Source organism: Carassius gibelio, chromosome A7, assembly GCF_023724105.1.
Source record: "Carassius gibelio isolate Cgi1373 ecotype wild population from Czech Republic chromosome A7, carGib1.2-hapl.c, whole genome shotgun sequence".
In the NCBI taxonomy this organism is placed as follows: domain Eukaryota; kingdom Metazoa; phylum Chordata; class Actinopteri; order Cypriniformes; family Cyprinidae; genus Carassius; species Carassius gibelio.
In genome coordinates, this window is record NC_068377.1 from 23939772 (window position 1) to 23967636 (window position 27865).

At 38.0% G+C, this 27865-nt stretch overlaps 1 protein-coding gene across 3 annotated transcripts; it reads right to left on the minus strand.

Annotated features, from left to right (window-relative positions):
• Nucleotides 1-482: 482 nt before the first annotated feature.
• LOC128016887 (DNA-binding protein RFX7) lies at nt 483-27669 on the minus strand. Of its 3 annotated transcripts, none has more exons than XM_052601760.1 (9): nt 27239-27669; nt 16346-16379; nt 8970-9055; nt 8671-8793; nt 8379-8495; nt 7089-7173; nt 6679-6886; nt 6191-6450; nt 483-6076 (listed from the first exon to the last, which is right to left on the minus strand). In XM_052601760.1, exons 1-9 carry the CDS (start codon nt 27358-27360, stop codon nt 2633-2635), a joined length of 4479 nt encoding a protein of 1492 aa, XP_052457720.1. In that variant the 5' UTR covers nt 27361-27669; the 3' UTR covers nt 483-2632. The 3 variants fall into 3 exon arrangements, with proteins under 3 accessions (XP_052457720.1, XP_052457719.1, XP_052457721.1); XM_052601759.1 differs by having other exon boundaries at nt 6191-6492; nt 27239-27668; XM_052601761.1 differs by lacking the exon at nt 16346-16379 and having other exon boundaries at nt 6191-6492; nt 27239-27367.
• Nucleotides 27670-27865: the final 196 nt, after the last annotated feature.

The following is a 27865-nucleotide window of genomic DNA, read 5'->3' on the forward strand; positions in this document are numbered from 1 at the left end:
ACAGCAAGAACTTTGTGAATTTTCAGTTGTTACATTTCCAGTGTTAACTGCTAGATCCCTGTGCATCCAAAAGAAGATATGCAAAAGCCACAACAAAACATTTTAAAAGCCAAGCTATATTCTCACACAAAAGCACACCCTTCTGCAAAAAAAAAAAAAAAAAATTATATATATATATATATATATATATATATATATATATATATATATATATATATATATATATATATATATTTCTTTCTTTTTTTTTTTAAGAACTGGAAGCCAAATAATAAGAAAACTGCTTGAAAATTAACACTCACAATTGTATCTACACAAGAGATGTGTAGTTATGTAAACTATTAATTGTAAAAAAAAAAAAAAAAAAAAAAATGTTAGTCAAACTGGTAATACAGTGGTAATACAGTTTATATATATATATATATATATATATATATATATATATATATATATATATATATATATATATATATATATATATATATATATATATATATATATATATATATATAAAATTGAGCTTATTTACAGAGCTTCACAACAAATAAAGTCCAAAGTGGACATTTTTCCTGCTACAAATCCCAGAAGCATGAAGCCTGACATGTCCTGTAGATAGAATTGAAGTGCTACAGTGGTCGTATGCAAAGGACAATTATGCACAAAACAAATTCCCTTGTCAACCCCACAGTCTTGGCCCCATTTAAAACTGGGAGAAATTTTCATATATGCATTTTAAAACATACATCTTAAAAGCTGGGGTAAGAATTAAATTTGAAAATGGTGATACGAAAATTTTAGAATTCTTTTTCTCAGTAGTTACAAAACTTGTCTTTGGTATAGTAGTAAGGCTAAGATGGAATTCAATAACTACCACACTCAGCAAGTGTATCTTATGTTCCACTATTATGAAAGCAGACAACTAAGTACTTCAGTACATTAATGGCCCTTTGAATTAAATGTCTTCATTCCATCTTTTAGAGTGAGTGGGGGCAGGGGGCTATCTGATGATGTTAGCACTGAGCTCATTTATTAGTAATGCGATCTGGGTATTTTCAGTTTCCTGATGTTTTTACAGCTGGTGCGATACTTTGATTAAGGGGTAAAGGCTCTTCAATAGTGCATGTTATAAAGAAGTTCCTGAATGAAGTGCTCAAGTAGAAAACAGTCATTGAAAATGCCAAAACAAGCCATGTGCATGTGAGTATACTTGAATGAATCTCATTTATGCCAACTGCCAAATGACTAGCATTAATTGTGGAAAATTAATACAGAGCCAGAAAAGTTGCTAATCATCCATTTTGTGGCCTCATAAATGCATAGTTAACAATAAAACAAACATTTGGGATACTTTGCCAACGCTCCTATCATTTTTTTTTTCTCTTCATAACTATAATACACTGATTTTTAGTTTTTTCCAGTTACGATTACCCCTATTTTTTCCTTTCAATTCTTACATTTAAAATGAGACCCATATTCAAATTGTAAATGCAATATAAAGGTGCCAGCTAGTGCAATAACTAGTGCTATTATTATTTATTGACTGGGTTTAAATTAAACCAGGCCTGCTCTGTTAGATAAAATCTGATTGATCAAAGCTAGAGGTCGGGGAAACCTGGGATGCAGCTTAGGGAAGTGCCTGCCAAAAAAAAAAAAAACATTTAAATTACTCTACTTGGGTCAGTATTTATCTTTCAAAGATTTAAATGTAGTTAAATATTAGCATATGTAAATTTAAATACCAAAAGTGCACTCATTTTGAAAAAGTTTCACCAGTCATTTAATGTAACAAGTTATTTTGTGCAAGTAATTGCATACTTCCAAATTGACAGTGGTTGACAATAAGAATAAAGCTGCAGATATAAATTACCTATTGGCTCAGGTTACAAATTCTGACATGACGACACATTTGTGTGCAATATGTTATTACTTTATATACAGCTATTGCATGTATAAGCTGCTGTATTTCAATATTAAGCATCACTTGAAAGCTTGACATTGTTGATGTGATCTTCCCTTATTTGTTGACTGATAGAAAAATACAAATGTTGCTGTAACATGTTCAAAGCTGTTGCTTATTATGGTTTTCTGCACATGGAAGCACCGACTTTGTTTACAGAGTGAAAAAGCTAATTAGAGGAGGCACAGTACCTCATATAGCTGGTGTAACCTCAAAATACAAATATTTTGCTTTAAGATTAAGGGTTAAAAAGAAGTTGTTTTCCAATCTTCCATACAATGCCCTTTGACTGCAAAATGTTCAAAGGATTATATAAAAGTTGTGTAACTGAATGCACAAAACAGTGTAGAGGCATAAAAATGTCTTTGATAACTTATGTAAAGCTCTGGTGTGTGTTTTCTTCGCAAAACTGGTGGGAAAAAGGTTGAAAACTGTGACCATACTCCCAGGATAGGTTGTATTCCACTAACCATCGAGACAAAGAACCAGCAATCTTGAAAGGAGTGATAATTTCTGTTCAGCCTGTCACTTCAGTATGGACCTGTGTCATGACATCCAGGGGCTTATAGTAGTAGGTGCTGCACAACGAGATGAATACATACTGTACACTGATGATATTTAAAAAATACATACATAGAAACCTATTCAAATACAAAAACAACACAAAAGCACAAATTAACCCAACATTTCCACTGTTGCCTGGTCTTTGCTTTCCAGCCAGTCAAAGCCAGCAGAATTTGCAGTCTCGCTGCATATCTGTTGAAAAAGTGGGTCATTCTTCAGTTCTTCCAGTGTCGAGTCTTCATATTGTCCTTGCTGTTGACTGGGGTCAAAAAGAAGGTTGGTGTCCAATGTATTTAAGTCATTTATGCTACCAGTGAGCTCAGAGGTTAGTCGCATATCACTGGGAAACTCTGAACTCCCAGCACGGAGCTCTGATCCTTGACCCACAAGATGTGAGCCAGCATTCAAGCTTTCCTCATGTAAAAGATCTTTAATAGTTCGGTCTAAATCCAAGGGTTGCTGGTGCTGATGTTGTCGGAGGTTTTGCTGTAGAGGCAACAGCATGTCCTGACTCTGCGGTTCCTGCCCAGGAAGCTGCCGTCTACCTAAGTGCTGCTGCAGCTGTTGTGGCAGTTGGTGCTCCTCTGAGGCTGATTGTGCTTGGCTTTCATGTACAGAGAAGCTCATCGGCTCCTCCCTGGCATTTCTCATGAGGTAACCAGGCTTCTGGGACTCAAAGGCTGATGAACAAGGCGAGATCAGAGCTTGGTGGCTGGCACTACCAGGGAAGCTGGGCACTGTGGTGGTCTCCAGAATCTGGGTGAGATTCATGCGGGCAGTGTAGTTGGACGGCATGTTGTTGATTCCGAGGCCACGTACAGAGTCATCTCCATCGCCATCCATTTTGTTGATCAAGACATTGGTGATATTTTTGGCATTCATCTGCTGGCCTGCTTGCATGGGTAGAACCTCAGACTGCATCATCACAGTCACAGGAACAGACTGACTCCTCTGTGCCATGCTGCTGATGTTTGCATCAGGGTCACTGTTAGAAAAGATGTTTAGCATTTCAGTTGTTATGGGCGAGTTGAAAGGAGAGATCACAGAGTGGGGAACATTGGGAGCTTGGGTACCACTCAAATTGCGCTGCCTGACTGCTGGGCTAACGCTGCGGCACCTAAATGTTCCAGACCCTGAAGAAGAAGTGCTGACCTTGTTGTCAAGGGGTGCTGGGACAGCAAAACCCTCTTTCTTGTTGAGGCTAGCCATGCTTGCCACTTGCTGCTGGACAGGCGAAATGGTTATCAAGCGGCTAATATGGGAGTCATGATGTCTGGTTTGTGACTGACAGGTCAGGCCTGGGATGGCGAAGGCATGAGGCTTTCGAAAGTGGTCATCTACTAGGTCTTGGTAGCTCGGAAGAATGCTAATGCCATTGTTGGAGTTCCCACCACTGTTATTGTACCCACCATTCATCCATTCTAGTTTAGTCTTATCTGGATGTGTGGCCATTGGTCTTTGCATGGGTTTGACGGGGCTTGAAGAGACAATACTTCCATCATGGTAACCAGTAATGGTGGAGTTAATAGGAGTAAAGGCAAAAGGGTTCCTGCATTCCACCGGGCTTGGTGGGACACTACTGCTGCAGTTGGAGTGTGGAGTTCCAATAGGAGTTTGACGACTACTTCCAAGAGCACTGTCGACTGGAGTGGTAGGGACCAAGCGCGAACAGGGGCTTTCATGCTTCAAACCCTGGCCACTTCCTATCATCTCTGAAGTGGGAGTAGGAGTTGGGGTGGGTGTTTGGATTGGGGTGCTACAGCTATGAGCAGAGCTGTAGTACATGGTGTTGGACTGGAGGGTAGACATTGTGGTAGTCTGCATGGTTTGTTGCTGGCCTTGTAGTGAATTATCCACACAGTTGCTGAAACTTTGCATGCTATTTTTAATTTTCATCTGCTCTTCCATTTGTACAAGTTCCTCAACAATGCTATCCTGGGTCATGTCATCATCATTAAAGGGAAAGTAGCCAAGGTTGGCCTGGGTTCCATAGTCACTCATTTGAACCTGCTGGTCGGAAGGAGAGGCTTGATTTACAGGAAGAGTCTCCATCACTGAGGTGGACAGCTTTGGCTCAGACACCATTTGCGGGCCATACATTTCCTGATGTTGTTGAGTGTCATCTTGCAGCTCCCTATTCCAAAATCCACTCTTTAGTTCACATACTGCAGAAGAGTCAGACTGGTCTACAAGCAAATCCTGTGAGTTTTTTGTTACTTGTAGCAATGCTTGACCTGGAGCACTAACAGTACGAGTGACCACAGCTCTACCTTCGATATCTATTGAAGATCCTTCCCATCTCCCTTGGGAGATGCTTCGAGGTCTGCAACCAGTCTGAAACATGATATTTCCCACTGAAGTATCCTGACTTGCTGTAGAGTAGACAGGAACTCTATAATCTGTTATTGATGAAGCTCCTTCCCATCTTCCCTGGGCGATGCTTTGTGGTCTGCGAACTGTCTGGAAGCCAGTATTCCTGACCGGACCTGTAGTAGCTTTGCCTATGGCTGTGAGAGGTGCACTTTCTGGACTTATTGGAGTACTTGATCTTGGAATTTGCTTCGCCATTATGTTTGACTTTAGTCCGTCGGATCCACCGGCTGGTAGCACAGAAATGTGGGCTTTTTTAACAGGTGTTGGGCTCAAATCGGTGGATAAGCCAGGTCTTTTGTGAGGGCTCTTGGATGCCAACACTGCATCTTTGGAAGCTGTCACAACTGCAATACCAATGGTTGACTGAGAGCTACTTGTGTTTTGATACAAAATGCTTTCATTAGTGTTGGACGTTTTATTGCTGCCAGCAGCCAGAGTTTTGACACTAAGTAGTGTCCGCTCATTGTATTGGGACCCTGTTAGAGTGTCCAATCCCAGGGAGCCCTTGTCAAGAGGATTGGGTACGCTAGCTGCTCTGGGTTTGAGCTTTCCTGACCATTGTACACCACCACCAACGGCGTCCGGACAGGTTGCCAGTCTACTCATACCACCAAGCTCTTGACTACTTCCAATTATGTCTTCAGTATTTGTTTTATTGTCAATGACTGGCGTTGTGATTGTTGAGCACCCCGATCTTTCCAAAACAGATGGCATTGCAGCTATAGACCCACTGCGAACACGTGTGACTGGCTGTGGATCGTTGTTGAGGTTGGCAATTCCAGCAGATGCAGGTCTGACTTTGTTGCTGGCAGGGTTATCGGCTGGTGTGCTGGTCCCACTGCCATTAGAGCCCAGAGATATGGTTGTCATCTTGACTACATTGACCGAACTGACATGTGGAGTTGACATTACAGTCTTAATGGGGCTGTTAGTGATGAGCAGTGTCGGTGAGCGCAGGGTGATGCCACTTGAGGCAGATGGTTTGGGCAGGATTTGGGCATACCGGTGACGGGCTGACCGGTCACTGATCGGACTGGCCGAGATGTTACGAGGTGTCTTGGGGCACTGCTTCACAGGCTGCACTGACTGAGTAACCACTTGAAAGTTTACAGGAAGAACTTTGCTGTCTGCAGCTGCCATGGGAACAGGGCTAGGAGACATCAACTGTCTGCTCCTCTGAACCTGCAGGAAATACAAAAGAAGGAATGACAAATAATAGTCAAAGAACTGGTTCAATTAAATTGAATTCTGTCATTTGTAATATTGTTTTACTTTTGTGTAAAAATCTTAGTTTACCGTGATGGGGCTGGAAACAGCTGCAACCACAATACCAATAGGTTGTGGCGAGAGAAGAGCAGGACTTCCACAGGGTATGCCTGTCCCTGCCCCAGGAGTTATGCCCCCATCTGCCCTCCTGGCCTGAGCTTCACCAGGGAGTGGAGAATGCAGTTTTTGTTCTTGCTGCTTCTTCTGGATCTTCCTTTGCAGCTGCTGTTTGGCATCTACCGAGGGTGAGACCAGGGTTTTAACCTGAGGTTGGAATGAGTGTGCATCGGCTGTGGGAGCAAATGCAGATGACTGAATGGAAATCTTTGCTCCTGTGGAAAAAAAGAAAAAAAAGAAAAATAGAACTGATTGTAGAATATTAATGACGTAAAAAAAAAAAAACATGATTTTTTTTTCCAAAACATGCAATTATTATAACCTTATGAGCCACAAGGTGGAGACATTTGCAAGTTTATGTACATGGAGTCAACTCCTGGGCTATTACAAGTTTACTGTACCTGATGGGGAACCGGTCATCACAGTCAGAGCAGCCACAGACTTAGTTCCAATGTAGTGGCTGTTCAAAAGATACCGAGCCAGATCCTCAACACTGTCAAACTGCCGACTCAGCACTTTCTGTGCCCACTCACACACCAGACCACATGCAGCCATGCGCACCTCATCTTCTGCACTGGACAGTTGACCAGTAGATTCAAACACTTCACACTGACGATGAAAAGTTAATCAAGTGAATCAACAGTTTTCAATAGAATAGACAATTTTCTAGACTTTGGAAATCTGAGTGATAGCTAAGATAAGAGGGATATAATTGCAGCTAAACAGAGGTAAGGCAAGAACATAAATACATACATACATACATACATAAAGTAAGATATTTAATGAAATAAATAAAAGAGTAGTAACTTACCCCATCACCTGATTTGTGAAGATCTAGGTTTGGAAGAGATGGCATGTGAACAAAAGCCTTCTTTCTAAGTCCACTATAACAATACGTTCACAGAAGTCAAGGTAATACATCAGTCCATCACACAGATAAAAGGCATGTGAATGCCCACATATCAAAAAAGGTATTAGATCACTTTGGCATAAAGCAAATAACATAATAACGTTATACTATGGAATTAAAATTTTCAATAATCAATATGTAAAAAACACAACCGAGGCCAAGCCAGTGCTGTAAGCCATGTTGGGCAAAGTTGTTGGTAACAAATCAAAGAAAACCATCACAGAGTTTTCAAACCAAACCAAAAATACAATTTACTGTTAACCCATCTATATAAAGTTTGGGTATAAGAAGACTCCAACCGAACCTTTAACCTAACTTCTTTACTTTTATCCCACACAGCTGATATATTTACTGGTTTTTGTTCCTAGGCATACACTGCATATGGAATTACATCAAACATGACATTCACAAACCAGAAAGGTATGACCACTGCAGTGCTAAATGGAAAAATCAATCACTAAAAAACTCTTATTCACTACTCTTGCATAAGAAAATACAAGAGGTCCTCTGCTGGAATAATAATGTTGCTTTTCTATGCATTAGAGTTGGTGAGGATTGGATTTCTGTTTCAGTGGCAACCATCAACAACAAGCATGGTTTATTTCAGGGACACACCACTCTGAAACTGAAAATATAATTCACACTCACTAATGCACTTTTAACGGCCCTACTTAATACCAAAATAACCATGATCACAGTTATATAACATGATCATTTCTGAGATCTGACGCTAAAGTGGCAGCTAAAGATATGTTATGTTTCTTACTTATATTTTCTAAAAAGAACTACTTAAAATAAGAAGGTTAATACATTTTCCTATAAATTAGATTTGTATTTTTTTTATAAAGTTACCTAAGGTTATAAGACTATAGCCTGTATAACTTAACGCAGCATAACAGAGAAATTATACAAGTTTGTACAGAAATTAATGAGCACTTTGCTGAATGTCTTTTCAAGCTCAAGCATTTGGCAGCCAATAGCAAACTCTGTTCAATGACTCAAGGAAGTTTTATTTGATTCAATTTCTGATCTATATATAGCGGCTACATGAATTACAGCAACAGATGTTTTAGTACACAGAGTTCAGGGAAAGGAACGTGTATGTGTGTGTGTCTGCTCTGGGGTGGGGGGGGATGCTGGAAATAGGGGGGGGGGGGTGGGATTGTTACAAAAAGTTCCACTAAAGGATATTTGGATTTGCCTCGCATGCCAAGTCGACGCGCCTTCATACAAGGAAAGACGTTCTTCATGATCTTTCCAAAGTCTGCAGCACTGAGAGCGTGATACACCAGACTATCACAGTAACTCCTGTGAAGCATTCACACGTAAAAAAAAAAAAAAACCTTTTTACAATTTGCACAGAGACCACAAAGCATCTCACAGTGCTGAAGTACAATTTACATATAATTACATATTTAATCTCTTCAAGATGATTGAGTTATAAGTATGTAGAAAGCAAGATGGCGCAGGATTCCTGACTTACTTGTACTCATCGTAGACTTCTTGTTTAGGCAGCGATGTTTCGGGGTGCTCCTCAAGGTGGTTACGAATCCAGCTGAAAGCATGCAACTGCTGGGTACGACTTGATGACATGGAGCTCTGCTCACTGAGAGGAAAGCGTTTAACAATACAATTTGAAATCATGTTCAGTTAGTAGCCACAGATGCTGTTCTGCGGCTGTGTTTCCCCTACCATTAGCAAAATGCATTATGTTAAAGAATATAAAAGCATTACTGAATTTTGCCTGAATGCAGTTTAGTAGAACACAGAAAAATCACTCACTTTTTCTCACTGCCACTGCTGGGTCCAGAAGGCAACTTGAGATAGAGGTAGAGTTTTTCAATGTCTGTAAGTTTCTCCACATCTTGCTGCAAAGCATTCGAAACACAGAGGATGTGTGTTTAATATTAAGAATTTATAATGTCAAGAATGTTCCAAGAGTATGTCAATCTACTGTCATCATTTTCAAGCACCGAAGCCTAGGAAAATAAGATAAATCATGAAACAAAGGTATAGTGACATGACAGCCTTTTAACTTCCTGGTCAGTGATCACATCGAAAACAAGCTTTGTTTGACTACAGGCAAAACTACACTCTTTAGAACCACTGAAGTCTGAAGTCAAAATAGCAAATTCACAATTTTATGTATCTAATGAATAACATTTATAAAAAAAATAATAAAAGTTTAACTAGGTAAAGTTTGATCAGACAATAAATAAATATCAGAAGAATATACACTGCTGTTCAAAAGTTTGAGTCCTGTAAAAAAAATAGCATTTTTTTTCATGTCCCATTTCAAGTCCCTTAGTCTCACCAAGGTTTCACTTATTTTATTTAAAAATAAATAATTAAAATGTACTACAGTTAATACATTTAATAATAAAAAAATACAGTTAAACAGTAATACTGTGAAATACTATTACAATTTAAAATAACCATTTTCTATTTTAATATATTTTAAAATGTTAATGTTAATTTTACTTAATGTTAATGTTAATTACTCCAGGCTTCAGTGTCACATGATCCTTCAAAAAAATCATTCTAATATGCTGATTTAGTGCTAAAGAAACATTATAATCAGTTGTGCTGCTAAATATTTTGGTGGAATCCGTGATGCATTTTTTTCAGGATTTTTTGATAAATGGAAAGTCTTTAATGTCACTTTTGATCAATTTAACACATTCCTTGTATACAGTATACAGGTGGTTAATGCGTCAACATGGACAAGATAACTGGACGGCATGAAATCAAATGACTACATTACTTTCTAGCACAGACTGGCAGTGCAGAACGAAGGTGAAAATCACAGAGGCATCACGAGATCATTGTCACATGACCCAATTTTGACGAGAGAGGCGGGGCCAAGAGACATGGGAATGGAGCGAGGCGGAGGAGTTAATGGAAATGAGTGAACCCCTGCACCACTCACCGGTCTCTAGTCCAACAGAGGAGCTCCGGAAGGATAAAAGGAGCAGCGACGGCCGTGAAAGACAAGAGAGGACCAGGCCTGGACTATTTATGTTGTTGTTTTACGCAGCAGTTGTCGGTGAGGGGCTACCGCTTTTTACTTTTTTTTACTTTTACTTTTGTGTTCGTTTATCGGTTCATTCAAAAGTTTTGTTGAAATGTTTACCAGTTCCCGCCGCCTCCTTCCCAATCTACGAACTTTGTTACACCAACCAGTCACAATGATCACAATAGAGTAGCAAACAAATGCAAACACACTCATACAGACAGATGTACACCTGAAATAATGATCTTATTCTGATCCTCAGAACTCTTTATCTCTCTTCCAGCTGTTGTAAATTGTTAGTGTAGTATGAGAGCACTGAACAGCTCTTCAAAGAGAATGTGTGAGATGTTTGGGTGGGGCATAGCTGATTTAAATTCTGCCCGAGTAGAGAGCAGCAGACACGAGTCTCTCCCTCCAGGCAATGCTGCCCATCTTCACTTACCCACTCTCTCTCTCTCTCTCTCTCTCTCTCTCTCACTCGCAAACATACACTTAAAACATTCCCCTTTTCTAAAGCACTGTAAAAATAAATTGGAATGAAACATTAAAGTGATTTTTGAAAATGTTTCTGCACCTGGCAATCATTACGAAACTACATGCAATATTAAAAACTCTTGAGGCCTCTGCCGAGCAACAAATTCAAATTAACAGACTTCAATAGGATTGTACGATATAACCCTAAACAGGAAGTCATCCAAGGTCAAAATAATCCCAAAGAATACCTAATCCCTCAGCGATGAGAGCAGCCGGTTAAGCCTTTGTTTTCATGGTGTCTGTCTGTGGGTGTAATGGAAGTGGAAGTGGAGTCCCACAACACAACTTAATCAACAATAAGTCCAAATGACCTCCTTGAGGTAAAGGTCATGTCAAAAAAACAATGCCGACACACAGAGCTTATGAAACTTGGGGAAAGACAGTCAGGAAGGCACCTGTCACCTAAAGATCTCTTCATCAGAGATGGCATCATTCTCCCGCCCTCCCCTTTCCGTCAGATTCTAAGAATAGTTGTCTGTTTCTGTCTTTTCTATTCGTCTCTTCGTTGCTAAGGGAAAGATGGCTAACAAGTAGCTAAAGTTATCAACCACTGAGAACCATTAGCGTTAACATTGGAGGGGGGTAAGAAAGGTAAGTATAAATGGCATGAGAATGCAGACGTCTCGGAGCCAAGTGAACAAGCCTATTTAAGAGAGGACTCGGTGTGACTTTTAAGGGTGGACAAACGTAAGCATGTGGAAAATAAAAACATTAACACATACTGTACCGTTCAAAAGACTGGGGCCAGTGAACACATTTTTAATCATTAATGTTGAAAAAGATTGTAGTAAAGTTTTAGGGTAAATGCTTTTTTTGTGAAAAACATATTTTTTAATTAAAGTATTACGTTCCTTTTATAAAGATTGTTTTACTCATTCCAAACTTTTGAACAGTAGTCTACAAGCCAAACTGAAAGACATTTGGACAATACATATTTATGGACAATGTACATGAGATGCCAGTAGAGACTAAAATAATGGTTCTGGGACATCTGAGTGATATACTTGTTGATTTTAGAGCAGTGTTTTCAACTTGTTATTCATTCATTAGTCTCAGCAGTGAGATGGGGAAGACACTGGCAGTTCATGACAAAGTTAGGAAGAACCTGTAGGTCATTCATAAGGTGTAATGTCCTCCAGGTAGTGCACAGGTCTCTTACTCAGCACTACTGAGCCTACCAGACACGATTGAATTACTCATGCATTATTCAGATGGACTGAACCCAGTTCTTCCAGACAAGCATACAGTATATACACAAGCAAATTTCTTCCAGGCCTGAGGCTGGAACAATTCAAAACTGGCCCAAAGTGATGATTCAGTAACAGTCAGGCCCTCAAACCCTGAATGAACAGTGAGTGAACATTCTCTTTAAAGGGACAGCATCATTTACTCATCATTACTCAAATTGTTCCAAACCGGACTTGTCTAATGTGAAAAAGTCATACTAGTTTGGAATAAACAATTTGAAATTTTCAATCTTGGGTGGACTATCCTGTTTAAACATTAACCAGTGAAACAAATCTGAACTGTAACCTTGTTTGTTACAAACAGAGCAAAAATGCATGTTCATGCGCACACACACACACACACACACACACACACAAACAAACTGTGAAATTTTGTTGGTGGGTACAATGAAAGTTGTGTGCATACAATAAAAAGAAAGAAATTAATTTAGCTCTAGCAGGGTGTAATTAATTTAATTAGACCAGGCATTGTTTCCTCTGAATTTCTCTTTTACAAGGTTGCCAAATACAGGTGCTGGTCATATAATTAGAATATCTTTAAAAAGTTGATTTATTTCATTAATTCCATTCAAAAAGTGAAATTTGTATATTATATTCATCCATTACACACAGACTGATATATTTCAAATGTTTATTTCTTTTCATTTTGATGATTTATAACTGACAACTAAGGAAAATTCCAAATTCAGTATATCAGAAAATAGAAATCTTGGCCATCTAAAAAGTATAAAAATGAAACAGATTTTCTATTGGGTAAAGGTCAGGTGAGTTTTCTGGCCAATTTAGAACAGGGATACCATGGTCCTTAAACCAGGTACTGGAAGCTTTGGGACTGTGTGCAGGTGCCAAGTCCTGTTGGAAAATGAAATCTGCATCTCCATAAACTTGGTCAGCAGCAAGAAGCATGAAGTGCTGTAAAACTTCCTGGTATATGGCTGTGTTGACCTTGGACCTCAGAAGACACAGTGGACCAACACCAGCAGATGACATGGCACCCCAAACCATCACTGACTGTGGAAACTTTACACTGGACCTCAAGCAACGTGGATTGTGTGCCTCTCCTCTCTTCCTCTAGACTCTGGGACCCTGATTTCCAAAGGAAATGCCAAATTTACTTTCATCAGAGAACATAACTTTGGACAGTCAGCAGCAGTCCAGTCCTTATTGTCTTTAGCCCAGGCGAGATGCTTCTGACGTTGTCTGTTGTTCAAGATTGGCTTGACACAAGGAATGCGATAGCTGAAACCCATGTCTTGCATACATCTGTGTGTAGTGGTTCTTGAAGCACTGACTCCAGCTGCAGCCCACTCGTTGTGAATCTCCCCCACATTTTTAATGGGTTTTGTTTCACAATCGTCTCCAGGGTGCGGTTACCCCTTATCTTTTCCTTCCCTTTGCCTCTCTATTAATGTGCTTGGACACAGAGCTCTGTGAACAGACAGCCTCTTTTGCAATGACCTTTTGTGTCTTGCCCTCCTTGTGCAAGGTGTCAATGGCCGTCTTTTGGACAACTGTCAAGTCAGCAGTCTTCCCCATGATTGTGTAGCCTACAGAACTAAAATGAGAGACCATTTAAAGGCTTTGCAGGTGTTTTGAGTTAATTAGCTGATTAGAGTGTGGCACCAGGTGTCTTCAATACCAAACCTTTTCACAAAATTTTTATTTTCTGAGATACTGAATTTAGGATTTTCCTAAAGGTGTTAGTTATAAACATCAAAATTAAAAGAAATAAATTAAATAAAGTCTGTGTGTAATGAATAAATATAATATACAAGTTTCACTCTTTGAATGGAATTAGTGAAATAAATAAACTTTTTGATGATATTCTAATTATATGACCAGCGCCTGTATTGCAAGAAGACTTTGCGAGACCTGGCAACATCCTGCAGCGGTCAACAGGGGCAGGCTGGAGGAGGAGGGGACGAGAGAGGACAGTGAGATGAGCAGCAGACACAGGTCACACTGCTGTCACTTTCTCTTCCCCGCATAAATCAAAATATTTAATGGCTGCAGCCCTACTTCACCTGATGCACAAACAAAAACACAAACATAAATAGCCATGCACAAACTGTCTACAGATGATAAACTTCAGCAGCTAAATTAAGTCACACTGACAAACTCAATGCTTTATCCAGCGCTCACTCACATATGATTACCAATGCTTGCTTCACACTAGATATTATACTTTGCTGAAAATTGTAATAACTTACAAAAATAAATCTCTTCTGCTGCTCACCAATGCTTCCACACTCGATCCCCACACTATAAACAACACATGCTGTCACATGTAGTGAACAATGACATTTCCTTTTCAAAGCCCACTGTAACAAGTCCAGAAGGTGTGAGGATGTATGTGAGCTTGGACCTGGCCAGAAAGACTAATAACATAGGAACACAAGAACACTGCTTCTTGCGATTTTGTGTGTGTGTGTGTGTCTCTGTAGTTTTCTTTATACTTTGGATTAGCTTCCCCATAATAGATAGTGGCTCTGTTACTAAAGAATAGCTGCACTTAAAGACTGAACTCTACCAATGTCAGTGCTAAACCAGCCAAACCCTTCCTGAATGATGAACACCGCTATAGAAAAGTCAAAGCAAAGTCAGCCAATACAGAAGAATGGGGTCTCTCTGGGCATTCCCCAATATGACTGTACATATTACCACACACCTTGTTAAGATCATCTCTACTGTCATTTCAAATGAATAAATAAAATAAAATAAAACTTTCTAGCATTATAAGAAAATGCACAACAGTCACGGATCTTTAGTAGATCTGGATTTCTTTGCTTTCATATATGAGGGGACATTTTCTATTTGATGCTATTGCTAGCATTTTATTATTGTGATATTTGATAGCAGAAGCGGTTTATTTCAGTGTATTTCAATCATTTGACAGATCTGACCTGTAAACACTTCTCATGTTTTCACTCGACGACCAATTCTGTTGTAACGTACAACAATAACTTAACCATAACTAACCCATGTACCAAGGAGAAGTGATTTATTCCAGAGGAGGAAGGGACTGCTTTCACTTTGGGTTTGACAGACCTTGTGTAATTTTTGCTACAGTGCACTTTAGGGCTGCACGATATTGGGAAAAAATGACATTGCAATATTTTATTTTTCTGCGATATATATTGCGATATGAAATCTAATCTAATTTTTTCTTACAAACAAAAATGGGGTGAGCACACTTACATTCTCATTTTAAATGATTTAAACTCAGAGTATTATTTAAATTAGAGTAAATTATTTGTTTGTAACTTTAAGATATGGTTTGAATTGTTAACATATCGACTAACATGAACTTACCACGAGCAATACTTTTGTTACTATATTTATTAATCTTGGTTTATCTTAGTTTATAAAAACACAGCTGGTCATTGTTTGGTAATGTTACTTTACAGTGCATTAACTATGTTAACAAATACTGTACAACTTTTGATTTCAACAATAAAGACTATAACCTAAACGTTGAAATTAACAATGTTGTAGAACTGCAGTTTAGTAATAGTAATTCTTAAATAATGTATTTTATATATATTTTTTAATACTTAATTTTTTTAAAAACAGTTTAATAAATAGAATATTAATATAAAGTGTTACAGATTTTTTTTATACACCAATTCAGACGTCTAGTAAGTTCAGTGTTGGACAGGTCAGTTGTTTAAACCATTCATTAAATTGAATCGGTTCCCTCGCGCTCTTTCTCTCTCTCTCTGCTCGTTCTTAAACTGCACCCTGTTAAACTGACAGGACTTAAAAACTCATGCAAATTATAAACTTTCACTCTATGATGGTTAAACTGTGCAATTAATCTGCCAATCACATTCGTCAAGGGCTAGGGAGCAGTTGGCCCGACCGTACAGTTTATGGATAACAGGTTGGCCCGACCGTACAGTTTATGGATCAACTACGACAGCCTACATCGCACATCCTGCGATGTGACTATGGTGGATTTGTACATCGCGATATCGATGCTTAAACGACACATCGTGCAGCCCTAGTCTACTTTATTGACAAACAAAATCAAGTATTGCTTACTTGTCACTGTCCAATGTTATTGTTCAATTCACCATGACTCAAATAAAAAATATATAAAAGAAACAATTAATAGAATTTAGTATGGTTTGCGGCACATTTTTGCATGCTTCTTGTAATGCTTTAATATAAGATTATTGGATAAAGCTCAGGGAAATGTTTGTTGATTATTTGTATGATAGTTTTTGTTGTTTGAACTTTTAAATGATGTTTAAGTGAAAAGAAATGTAAAATACTAGAATATTCTTATTTTACTTATGTATTTAATATGTATTTCTAGTGAGTGAACATTCATCATCACATTTTTCATATTAAATACTCACCAAAATGCAATCCACCTTTGATTGTACGGTTTTGCTGCAAAAAAACAAAAACAAAAAACAAAAAGAGAAGAGAAAGAATCAGCATGATACAAGAGTAACTTTAGAAACATTCATAAAGCTGGCTTTATTAATAAATCAGTGGCATTCAAAACATCTTTCCATCCTATAACCCGTCGGCCCTGTCCAGCTCAGACCAATATATCCTCAGGAACACATGTGCTCATGTACACAAAAAGGTATCTTGCATTAATGTTCCATCACACATAGGGGGGAGGGGCAATATAAATATTCCTGCCAATCAGAATGTGTTGACCATCAGGAGGTTTAGGGGCCGGAATGAACTAGTGTGGTGGAATCTATATACAGCTACAGAACAGAGAGGGTCAAATTTGCACTCAGGGTAAACTAAAGAGACTTTCCATGTGAAGGCTGTAGATTTACATGAACCTTCAGACATCAGGAAGAGCTTTATTTGCAGAGTACATTTACACACACAAGGAATTTGGCTTTGAGACAGAGGCTTTCATTGCAGAAGGAAGTACAGAATTTTTCCCTTAATTTCCTACAACACCATAAAAACACACAGTTGCTATACAAAAAGACTGAGAGCCAAATCCAAAGGTTAACTGGCACAAATACAACAGGGCACTTTGAACAACAAATCAGTATAACTACTGACTGCTTGTTCATAAGACGACCTGTTACATAGACATCGAAAAAATTAATTTTATTTGTTGTATTATATTATTTTCATGATTTATTATTATTATTATTATTATTATTAATAATAATAATAATAATAATAATAATAAATCATGAAAATGTTTCAAGCAACAGAAATAATATAAATTTATAAAAACAACACAAAAGGCACTTGCATTAAAGTTTAACTGAAGGCTACATACATGTCACTGATCAACAATCATACGCCCTCATAATAAACAACTTTCTCTGAAAATGTTGAAATAAGTCCAGGAAAAATCTGCTTTGAACTGAAGAATCCACAATGCTCTTTAGCAGCATGTTAGTCAGTTGCAGTAAACTCAAGATATCTGCACTCAAGATATCTGCATTGACAATATATCAAAGATCTATTTGAAAATGGTGTGCAGTTTGGTATTAATTAGCTGCTCAAACATACAGACTTTAAGAAACCCACCAATTCTGGCCTCTTGTTGGGATAACTTTTAAAAATTTTATTTTGTCAAAGCCAAATGATCTGCTAATGAAGATTAAACCGGTAAATATGATTGAATGTTTAAACCAGCAGCATTTGTGACATGCAATAAGGTGACGAGAAACTTATGGACAGGCAACCCTTGACAATTTTGATATTCAGTCAACATATCACAGAATAAAATGTTTGGCATGCATAAAAACAATAAAAACAAGTGCACAAGCAATGAATAGTAAGAAGCATTGGCAACACAGCAGCCCAAATCTCTCTTGTACTGGCCCTGAGCCATCAGACCATCCTTCCTGTTGAGCCCTGATTTGCCAATCACCAAAGCTTTACCACATACTATGGCTTTTAATTATAGGCTATCCAATCAGGCAGTGTGTTGTTCCAACATTCTGACTTCTTAATCCCATATAAAACCTTTCAGGCTTACACCAGAGGCCAAAGCCAAGTAGCATGGGTGTTCTTAGAGAGTCAGTCATATGACTGTGCCAATGAGCAAGTAAGAGGTGAGGAAACTAATGAACTGTTACTAGGTAAGTCACTGCTTGCTCCCATGTGGCTTCAGGCCAGGTAACTCTCATTAAACTGTATCTAGGTAGTCCTGAAGCAGGTAAGGGATCAAACCACTGTTGTCAAGGCAGGTAGTAAAAACAGGATTTCCCATTAATGTCACTTCCTGTAGCAACAACACGCTATTATCAGACTGTTTCAAGCCGACACCTGATTGGAACTTACTTAAGCTAAATATGCGATCATCAACAGCAATGTTTAACTCTATTAGCCTTAATGTGCCATAAGTGTACTGCGATATTATACGTCATGTGTGGCATGAAGCCAATCTGGAAATGTTTGTGTGGTGTTAAATCTAGGCATAAGTGGGCTACCAAATATCCCACATGCAATGCATGAATAGGTATGAATTCCATTCACAGTCAAACACTGCAGAACATGGACGGTCACAGAATTAAGCAAATTTTTAATTAGTAAATCTAAAGTAGAGCTTCAAAAATACTTCATATTATGATTATGAAAGGCAAACTATATCACAAAGGCCGATATATATACGTTTTTCTGCTTGATCTATGTGTCCGAGGCTGGAACATTATTTGATCTGACGGCGCAAATATGCATATCATTTAAACAAATCTTTGGATGGCTAATGAACATTTAATTTCACAAACCTTGCAAACTTAGTCAAATCCAGCTGTGAGATCTTGTGAAGTGCAGTTTTATCCAGCATGATCCCGTGTTCTCTGTGTGGCGGTCGGCCCGTGTGAATTGAATGCTTTAAACTTTGAACTCGTGATTTCAAACTATGCTGTGCTTTATTTATTTACCCACTGTCATATTCATGACATTTTCTCTGTATGTGAAATGAATGTTACCCTGGCTTTATTTGAAAAATATGATTCCCATTGCACACAATCTTCCCTGTTGGTTACAGCGCTTACTTCCTTTTTAAAGGGGGGTGAAATGCTATTTCATGCATACTGAGTTTTTTTACACTGTTAAAGAGGTGGATTCCCAAACAAAGTTTCAAAAATTAAGTTGTACGTTTGAAGGAGTATTTTTGTTCCAAAAATACCTCTTCCGGTTTGTCACAGGTTCCGGAAAGTTTTTTTCGAGTATGGCTCTGTGTGACATTAGATGGAGCGGAATTTCCTTATATGGGTCCTTAGGGCACTTCTCCCGGAAGAGCGCGCGCTCCCGTATAGCAGAGCACTGAGAGCACAACAGACTTCACTGATCAGAGCGAGAGCGTCGCGAAATGTCACAAAAGAAGTGTGTTTTTGGTTGCCAGGGCAAGACAACCCTGCACAGATTACCAAACAAAAAAACAGCATTAAGGGACCAGTGGATGGAGTTTATTTTTACAGAGCATCAACGGAGTTGTGCAAGTGTTTTTGTTTGTTCCCCTGCATTTCGAAGATGCTTGTTTTACAAACAAGGCCCAGTTTGACGCCGGATTTGCACATCGTTTATTTCTTAAGGATAATGCAGTCCCAACGAAAAAGGAACCTGCTTCAAATATCTCTGTGTTGTTAACTTAGCTATCGGCGCGTAAGCACATCAAGTAAACAACATGCGATGTTGTCATCAAACTGCACTTTCCACATGTACAGCTTAAAAAGAAAAAGAAAAAAAAAAAGATGACATAAAGTGGAACTTATTCATTTTCCAAAACCGCCAAGCAAATATATACAGTTTCAATACATACCTCATAGAGACGTCGTTGCTGATGCTGCTCTTGTTAAATTTCAGCATCTGGATCTGATTCTGGATCATAAATATATGCTGAATCTGACTGTTAGCCATGGTTTGTTTTGGATGTTTTTTTCCTCAGGGTAATGTCACAGCTTCCAAACGCTCTCAACGCAAAAGCCTACTGGCGCTAGTGATTCTTTAGCTCCGCCCACATGACACACCTCAAGGCGCTTGTGTTTTTCCGGGAAAAATCGGTACAGACTATCTTTCTCTTACAAATATAATAAAACTAAAGACTCTTTGGAGTTATGAAGGATGCAGTACTACTCTATAGGTACTCAAGATTAACAAGATATTGAGTGAAAACGAGCATTTCACCCCCCCTTTAAATATATTTTTATTAAATATTTATTTATTTGTGAAAAATACTTTGTCATCTAAAGTATAAGTATGTTTATTTTACACATTTATTTTTTAATCCATTTTCAAATGATTTCAAAATTCTTAAAATGAAAATAAATAAAAAAATATCGGCTTTATATCGACTATCAGCCCACCTGCTTTCCAAGATATCGACATCAGCTGCCAAAAAAAACAATATCAGTCAACCACTAGTTTTAGGCCCTGCTCGCAAGTATAGAAATTAGGACAAAGTATTGCAATTTCCCTACAGTAGAGTGAGGTAAAATAATATACCTGAAAATAACAATTATTTTCATTTATTTCACAATGCAATAGTTTTAGAATATATGGCTATTGTTTTTATTAGCTATTATTAAATAGCTGTTTTATATTTGAATATATTTCAAAATGTAATTTATTGAACATCCTGGATCTGTTTTTATTTTTCACTCTTCTTTATTCTTTTTTTTATGTATTATAGAAGTATCGGATCGGGACTCGGTATCGGCAGATATTCAAAATCAAATGACTCGGACTCGAGGGCAAAAAAACCTGTTCGGGACATCCCTGCATATTACAGACCAAACAACTAACGGATTAATTGAGAAAATATTCAACAGATTAATCGACTATGAAAATAATTCCAAATCCCTAATCATTATGTATAAGTGCATTGCATTGGAACCCCTGGATATAAGCCTCCCTCTCTATCGCTCTTAAAAAAAATTGTTCTCTCTGTTTTGTCATTTAGTAAACTTTATAGATTCAACCATATTATTCCTTCTTGAGTCTCTTTAACAAGAACTTAGATTAATGTATGAATTGAATAGTGATTGTGTGACCTATATGAGGGAACAACCAGTGATACCCTTGGTAGTAATATCAAATGATAGCCTATAGTGATATCATCAGGATACACATACACCGGTAGGCAGTGGCCCAACTTACCGTGACCATGATGTGGTCACCCAGAATTTATGGTTTACCCACCTCTTTTTTTTTTACCACTGCACCTCTGCTGTCATAGGAATAATAATATAAAATAATTATTCTTATTATTTTATTCTAATTTGTTTGGCTTCCAAATTCATCAGTGAGACTGAGACACTAAAAAGAGGGTTGTCTCTCCCTTAAATTTCAAGAACAAGTACATTCACCTTTTTTTTTTCTTTTAGTTTGCACATTGAACCTGTGTTGGAGCTCTTAATTTTGAACTCTCAAAGTCTACCAGATTAATGAATTTAACTTTTCTCACAGGGGGGCATGCCCCCAGACCCCCCCAGAGGGATCCAGGACCACCCACCACAGTCTCACAAAATCCTGTGGGAAACACTACTTGTTCAAACAGTCTAAGAATGAATGAGAAGCTAAGTTTCATCTACTAGAGAATGTGCTGCAGTGTACAAACACTGCACATAAGAGATCACATCATGAGCGTTTTACAGTTCCATTTGGTAAAAACTATCATCAAATATGATCAGCAACCTAAAGATCTTCATAACAGTCAAAATAAGTTGAACTGGAAGAAATTGACGGAAATATATTAATATATTTGTAGTGTATATATTTATATTATATTTATATAAATTTAAAATAATGGCTAAATAGCTAACCAATCACAGCACAGTTCGTATTTCAGAAGGCGGGGCTTCATTTGATGCAGGAACTATTCAAGCCGTTCATGCCAGACTGGGGAGAGAGGTTTTATAATAATGTAAAATATGTGGAAAATGTGTTTTTTTAATAACCTAGTATGAGAGCCTTTTCTATTACACCCCAAAAACAAAATTCAAGACTTTGTAAAAGAGCATTATAGGACCCCTTTAAGTTAATGCAATTGTCAAGACAACTATACAGTCGTTACTGAATTTTCAGTATGATACTGCTTAATAGTGTCCTTTTTTCCTTTTTTCACGATCAATCATTGGTGTGCTTTTTGGAGGATGTGTGCACAACGCACATCCCTTGAGCTTGGCACCAAAGTGGGAGGTGTGAGGGGTCAACAGCCTCTTTATGGTAGCATGGATTAACTACCACCACTTTTATCTCATGCAATCATCGATCTGTATTAACATTGAATTACAATTTTACATACAGCTATATAAAGCAAATACGGCACGTATATACATTCATTTATAAGAAAAACACAACTTAAAATGATTTAAAAAGAAAATGATGGTTTGTTATTCCTGTAAACAGTGGCCTGATTTAAGCCACAGACTTTTATCCTGTCGGTCACTGCCCCTCCCCCTAAGACCCCTCCTCCAGCTGGCCGCATGTGCTCCGATCATAACAGAAACATAAACAACCCTCTGAGAGAGAGGTGGGGCTGGAAGGGATAGTTGTGGACGTCTCTATCTTTTGCTCTCCGTTAGATTGTCCTGGGAAGAGGGCAGAGGCCTGTGAGCTTCACGGCTAATTCCACATGAGCAGAGAGCTGACTTGAGAGCAGCCAGACATCACAACAGAGACTAAAGCTACTGCTAGTCAGCATGACCTACATGTGTGATATTTGTGTGTCAGTGTGTGTGTGGGAGAGAGAGAGAGAGACTGAGGATGAGAAACTCCACTGAACCTGCTGAACTCAGCTACATGTGCTGCATCACATAACCTCATGTGTGCATTAACACACACAACTTCAGCCATCAGCACTGAGCACACCAACATGCTACACTTAAATATGAGTCGTTTATGTATATAAGTAACTGGAAAAGCGACATTTAAATATTTTCTAGACATTTCTTTTTATTATACGCATCCAAAAATTTGCTTCCCAGACTGCTGTGAGCAGAAAGGTGGTCTCAAACACACGGATGCTAAATTACTGATATCTTAATATGTCAGAGAGGGAAAAGATAGATGTACAAGCATGCATGCATACTGTGATGTTTTCCCACTCTTGAGTTAGTTGTTTTAAATGCTGGGGTGGCAGACAGGATTTCTGTCATTTAGTTTGCGCTCTTTTTTTTATCAAGTTCCACAGCAAGAAAACATACAAAGTTTGTGTATGTGTAATCCTAGAAAATATTTTATTACGTATAGAACTATATCTCTAACTTGCAGAGCAACAGAGCGTGGCTACCTTGAATGACCTAAATACTATGTCTCATTTAAGGCAGTATTTATTTTATCAAATTTTAATAATATATATATATATATATATATATATATATATATATATATATATATATATATATATATATATATATATATATATACACACACACACATACAGAGCTGGGTAGATTACTTATGAATTGTAATCAGTTACTGATTACAGATTACATGAAAGAAATTGTAATCAATATAATCTCTTAGATTACACATTTTTGGTAACGTAATCTTTTGGATTACATTTAGATTACATTTGTGCTAACCCTTATTAGATATCACATATATTCAATTAGCCTGATCTTGAACTTTTTTGCAAAATGTATATATATATATATATATTTTTTTTTTTTTTTTTTTTTTTTTTTACTGCAATATATGGAGAGTTAAGACTTACAAAATACTAACACTAATTTACCTTTCTGTTAGAGTTTGCTAGTAACACTGAAAAAAAAAAGAGAACCTTTTACATGTCATTCGGACAAGTAAATCTATATATATATATATATATATATATCTCTATATATCTCTATATATATATATATATATATATATATATATATATATATATATATATATATATATATATATATATATAAAACCTAACATTTTTGCTGTGCAAATATGATCTACATGCAAAGTAAAACCCAACAGCTTCTAAAGACAGAAAGAAAGAGAGGAAATGATATGACACATGCTGTGATTGCTAGCCTGAATATATTCTCAAACAGGAAAACGAACCTTCATTGGGCCTGAGAGTATTTTGCAGACCTAATAGAATGTTTCTGCAGCAAAACCACAGACATATATCCTTCCATTGTCTGAGCATTGGCCTAGATGTAGGCTTAACCAAACCAGAATCATCTAACAGCATCACAGCAGTTGTGAGCCGTTCTCAGACACTGCAGTTTGGTAAAAACAGCTGGGCTTTTTGCCAGTGGTGCTTTGGCTCATTTTCATTTCTCTTTGAAGGTGATTACCACCATTGTGTTTGGATCTCTTCCCCTCCTCCCAATTCGATCCAATTTCCCTTCATATGTAGATGAACAAAGATTCACACACACTGATGTGCATGTATATACACATGAACAACCTTGTAAAAATTAGAGACCACATTTACAACGTCCAAACTCAACTTAAGAGTGGCACTATAAATGTAAAGCCTGTTGTTAATCTAAAATTACCACGAAAGATTTCACATAAACCAAGTGAACAAAATAAGATCAAAGAAGCTAAATCACTACATTCCACTAAATAACAGCTCATTCTAAAACAACCCCCTCTGCTGGACTGTTTGAAAAAGTCAATTATTTTTCCTTACCTGGTGAGATTCCAGTGATTTGTCTGCTACCTACTTCATTTCAGTAGGTATTGCTTCAGTAAGCAGTATTTATGCATCAATAATCGCCATAATCAATGTATAAATTACAAACTTTACTATTTGTAAATCACAATCTCTTTTCCAAAAGGTTTGCCAGTGCCAAATAGCTGGTTCTTTTCCACAGATATGGCACCATGCCAAATGCAGATGGGGGTATCAGCTATCACATCGACAGGCCAAACCTTCAGAGCTCTGCTCAGAGTGAAGGGCAAGGAGCACAGACTGAGACAGTCCACTCATCATATGCACGTCTGCTCAACTGGTCAATCCATTCAATAATCCTTAGAGCTATAATGAACAGCGGGATTTGACTGTGAATGATGCACAACTTCAAGCTAAAATTCCAGCCTTGAGTCAAATTCACAACAAAGATGAATATAGCAACTTAAAGGATTAGTTGACTTCCAGAATCTAAATTTCCTGATAATTTACTCACCCCAATGTCCCCCAAGATTTTCATGTCTTTCTAAGTCGGAAAGAAATTAAGGTTTTTGAAGCTGCAATGGAACTGCAATTTGGACCTTCAGCCTGTTGGGTCCCATTGAAGTCCATTATATGGAGAAAAATTCCGGAATGTTCTCCTCAAAAACCACAACATTTCTTTTCGACTTAAGAAAGAAAGACATGAACATCTTGGATGACATGGAGGTGAGTAAATTATCAGGAAATTTTGATTCTGGAAGTCAACTAATCCTTTAAATAACTCAATAATAACAATCAAAACATGCAAAAAAAATAAATGGTATGCTAATGTTGTGATTACAAAAGAAAACTGGTATTTATCAAATCAGTTTTACAGATAACAGTCAATTAATCATTTTACTGCTAAAACGCCATCCTAAAGAGAGAAACAACTCATCAAAAAAAACGTCTTATGCTCCAATATAAAGGCAAGGTAATGGAAATTAAACTTATATTGTAACATATTTTGTGTGTGTGCATGAGAGGAAATTAACTGGTAAAATAATTAGAAAATCTTTATACAAGAATCTATTCCAAGAGCACCACTGTACAGGGGAGCCAAGCCCACCAAGCACAACTATATCCAGACAAAACTGCATTCAGTAACACCGTTACTTAATGATTGGATTAATTGTTAATTGTCTTCCTAAACCAGTCTTATTAAAGCTTTCCAAGAAATTACTTTTAAGGTCATAATGTCAACAGGGTTTCATCATTCCACTGATTTTATGAACTCATAAATGGATATTTCAATAATGACGGAGTGAAGGAATAGGCGACAGGATACAGGAGTCCCACTGCTTTTTACAAATTAATTACCACTATATTTTATAAGAACTGGATAAGGACTTAAAATTACAGACTTTATAGCTGGTGAAATAATACAGAGCTGATAATAATAATATTATATATATATATATATATATATATATATATATATATATATATATATATATATATATATATATATATATATATATATATATTTATCTCTGGATATCACATTTTCCCTTTCACTGATATTTCCATTCTTCCCCATGACCTTGGGAGTCCTGTGAAACTGTAGATTTGAAAACAAATATCATATGTTTGTTGAAAACACCTTAATTACAAAAGCCTCATCAGAAACACCAATAATAAATACTGCCATATATGCGTGCGTGTAAATGTACACACAGTGTAAATACACGTGGAAGTACAGTATAGCCGCTGCAGCAGAGGCATGTCTCAAAACATGCAAAAACAAGGGTGGTGGTGAGAGGGGGGTGGAGGGTGAGAGGGAGGGAGGCTGCAATATTTCGTGTCAGCGTTTTTTTTATTTTCGCTGCTACAAGCAATGTTCACCAACAATGATCAATTCCAGGTAAAACTACTGACCCACGTCAAGACTGGGTTGAGTGACTATGCACACAGAAGCTATATATTGTAGTCTCAATATTTACTTAATAATACAAATGCGTGTTTAACGCTGTAGACATTACGATCAATGGCTGCATGTGTCACGACGTCTTCATCTTTACTACTAACGTTTCGACGAAGTACTAAGCGCTTCCCTGGTCAATTAATGCACATTTTGGAAAATCGCAAACCAACCTAATGGAACTAAATGAAGAAGAGCAACATCTCTGGGATTCAGTCGTGTCTGAGGAAAGCATTGCACACATGCACACTGGCCGTTTAAATGCGCGCCGCTGTTTACCACCGCAGGCGCGCCCACTGAATCTGTTGAAAGCGCGTGGTCGCGGCAAACCGTTCTCCAAATCCACCCGAAGACCCAGACATTTCACTTTCTTCACACTTTCACAAAAACGACAAAAGCATCTCGTAGCCTGTAAACAACGACTACACTGTTCACGACGGTCAGAACGAGTAAATTAACCCACCTCAGACTGTAACGTGAATAATATGCTCAGACCGAAATATCGGTGTCCAAAACAAACCAGCAACTCTGGTAAATTAAGTTAACGTATCATTATATTAATAAGGAACTAACTTAATAAGTTAACTTACTCTAGTCATAATAACTCACTGTCAAGTGGAAACGAGGGGTTATCTGGAATGGAGTTATTTAGGATGGAAACCCTTTAATTCCTTTGCCCACACATATCCAGCAGCACTCACTCACTCACATATCTCGGACAGCGCTTACCAGATCGAGCTCTTTATTTTTAGCTGCAACGCATTGGTCTCAGTCCCATGCAATCCTTGAACCGCGGAAGGTAACGTTAAAGGTCCTAAACCGGGGCCAGACTGCTGCTGGTCTTCAGCCATCACGACGCGACTCCGTTGAGACGAGGATGGAGATCTAACAAGTAGGCCTTAACCTGAACCCGGAGAATGCTGCTTTCCTCCGTAGATAGTACATCACGATCACCGCCTGTTGACTTCACGGACAAATCGGACTCGGCTTTGATAGATCACGTTGGTAATTCATGGTTTGCAGTTGTAGTTGTAGTTGAGGTCACTAGCCCTGCGCGTGCACGAGGAGCAGGCAAACACTTGGAGCCGCTGCAGGTTCAGAGGCAGACACTGACTGGTGACCGCTGGGGAAGCTGATGCTGCTGGGACCGCGCATGCGCATTGCGCCACCAGCGGAGGCCCACACGAGGGAGCTGCAGCGACTTTTGTAGTTCAGTCCAGTATAATGATCGGTCAACCACTGGTCTGAAGCATAACTGCCTGTCTGTAAGAATTGATAATATCCCTCTCAGTGCTTTAAAAGATTTCAGCCATATTCACTTTTTTTTTCAGGCACTTTTAGAGTTCATTTTAGGGG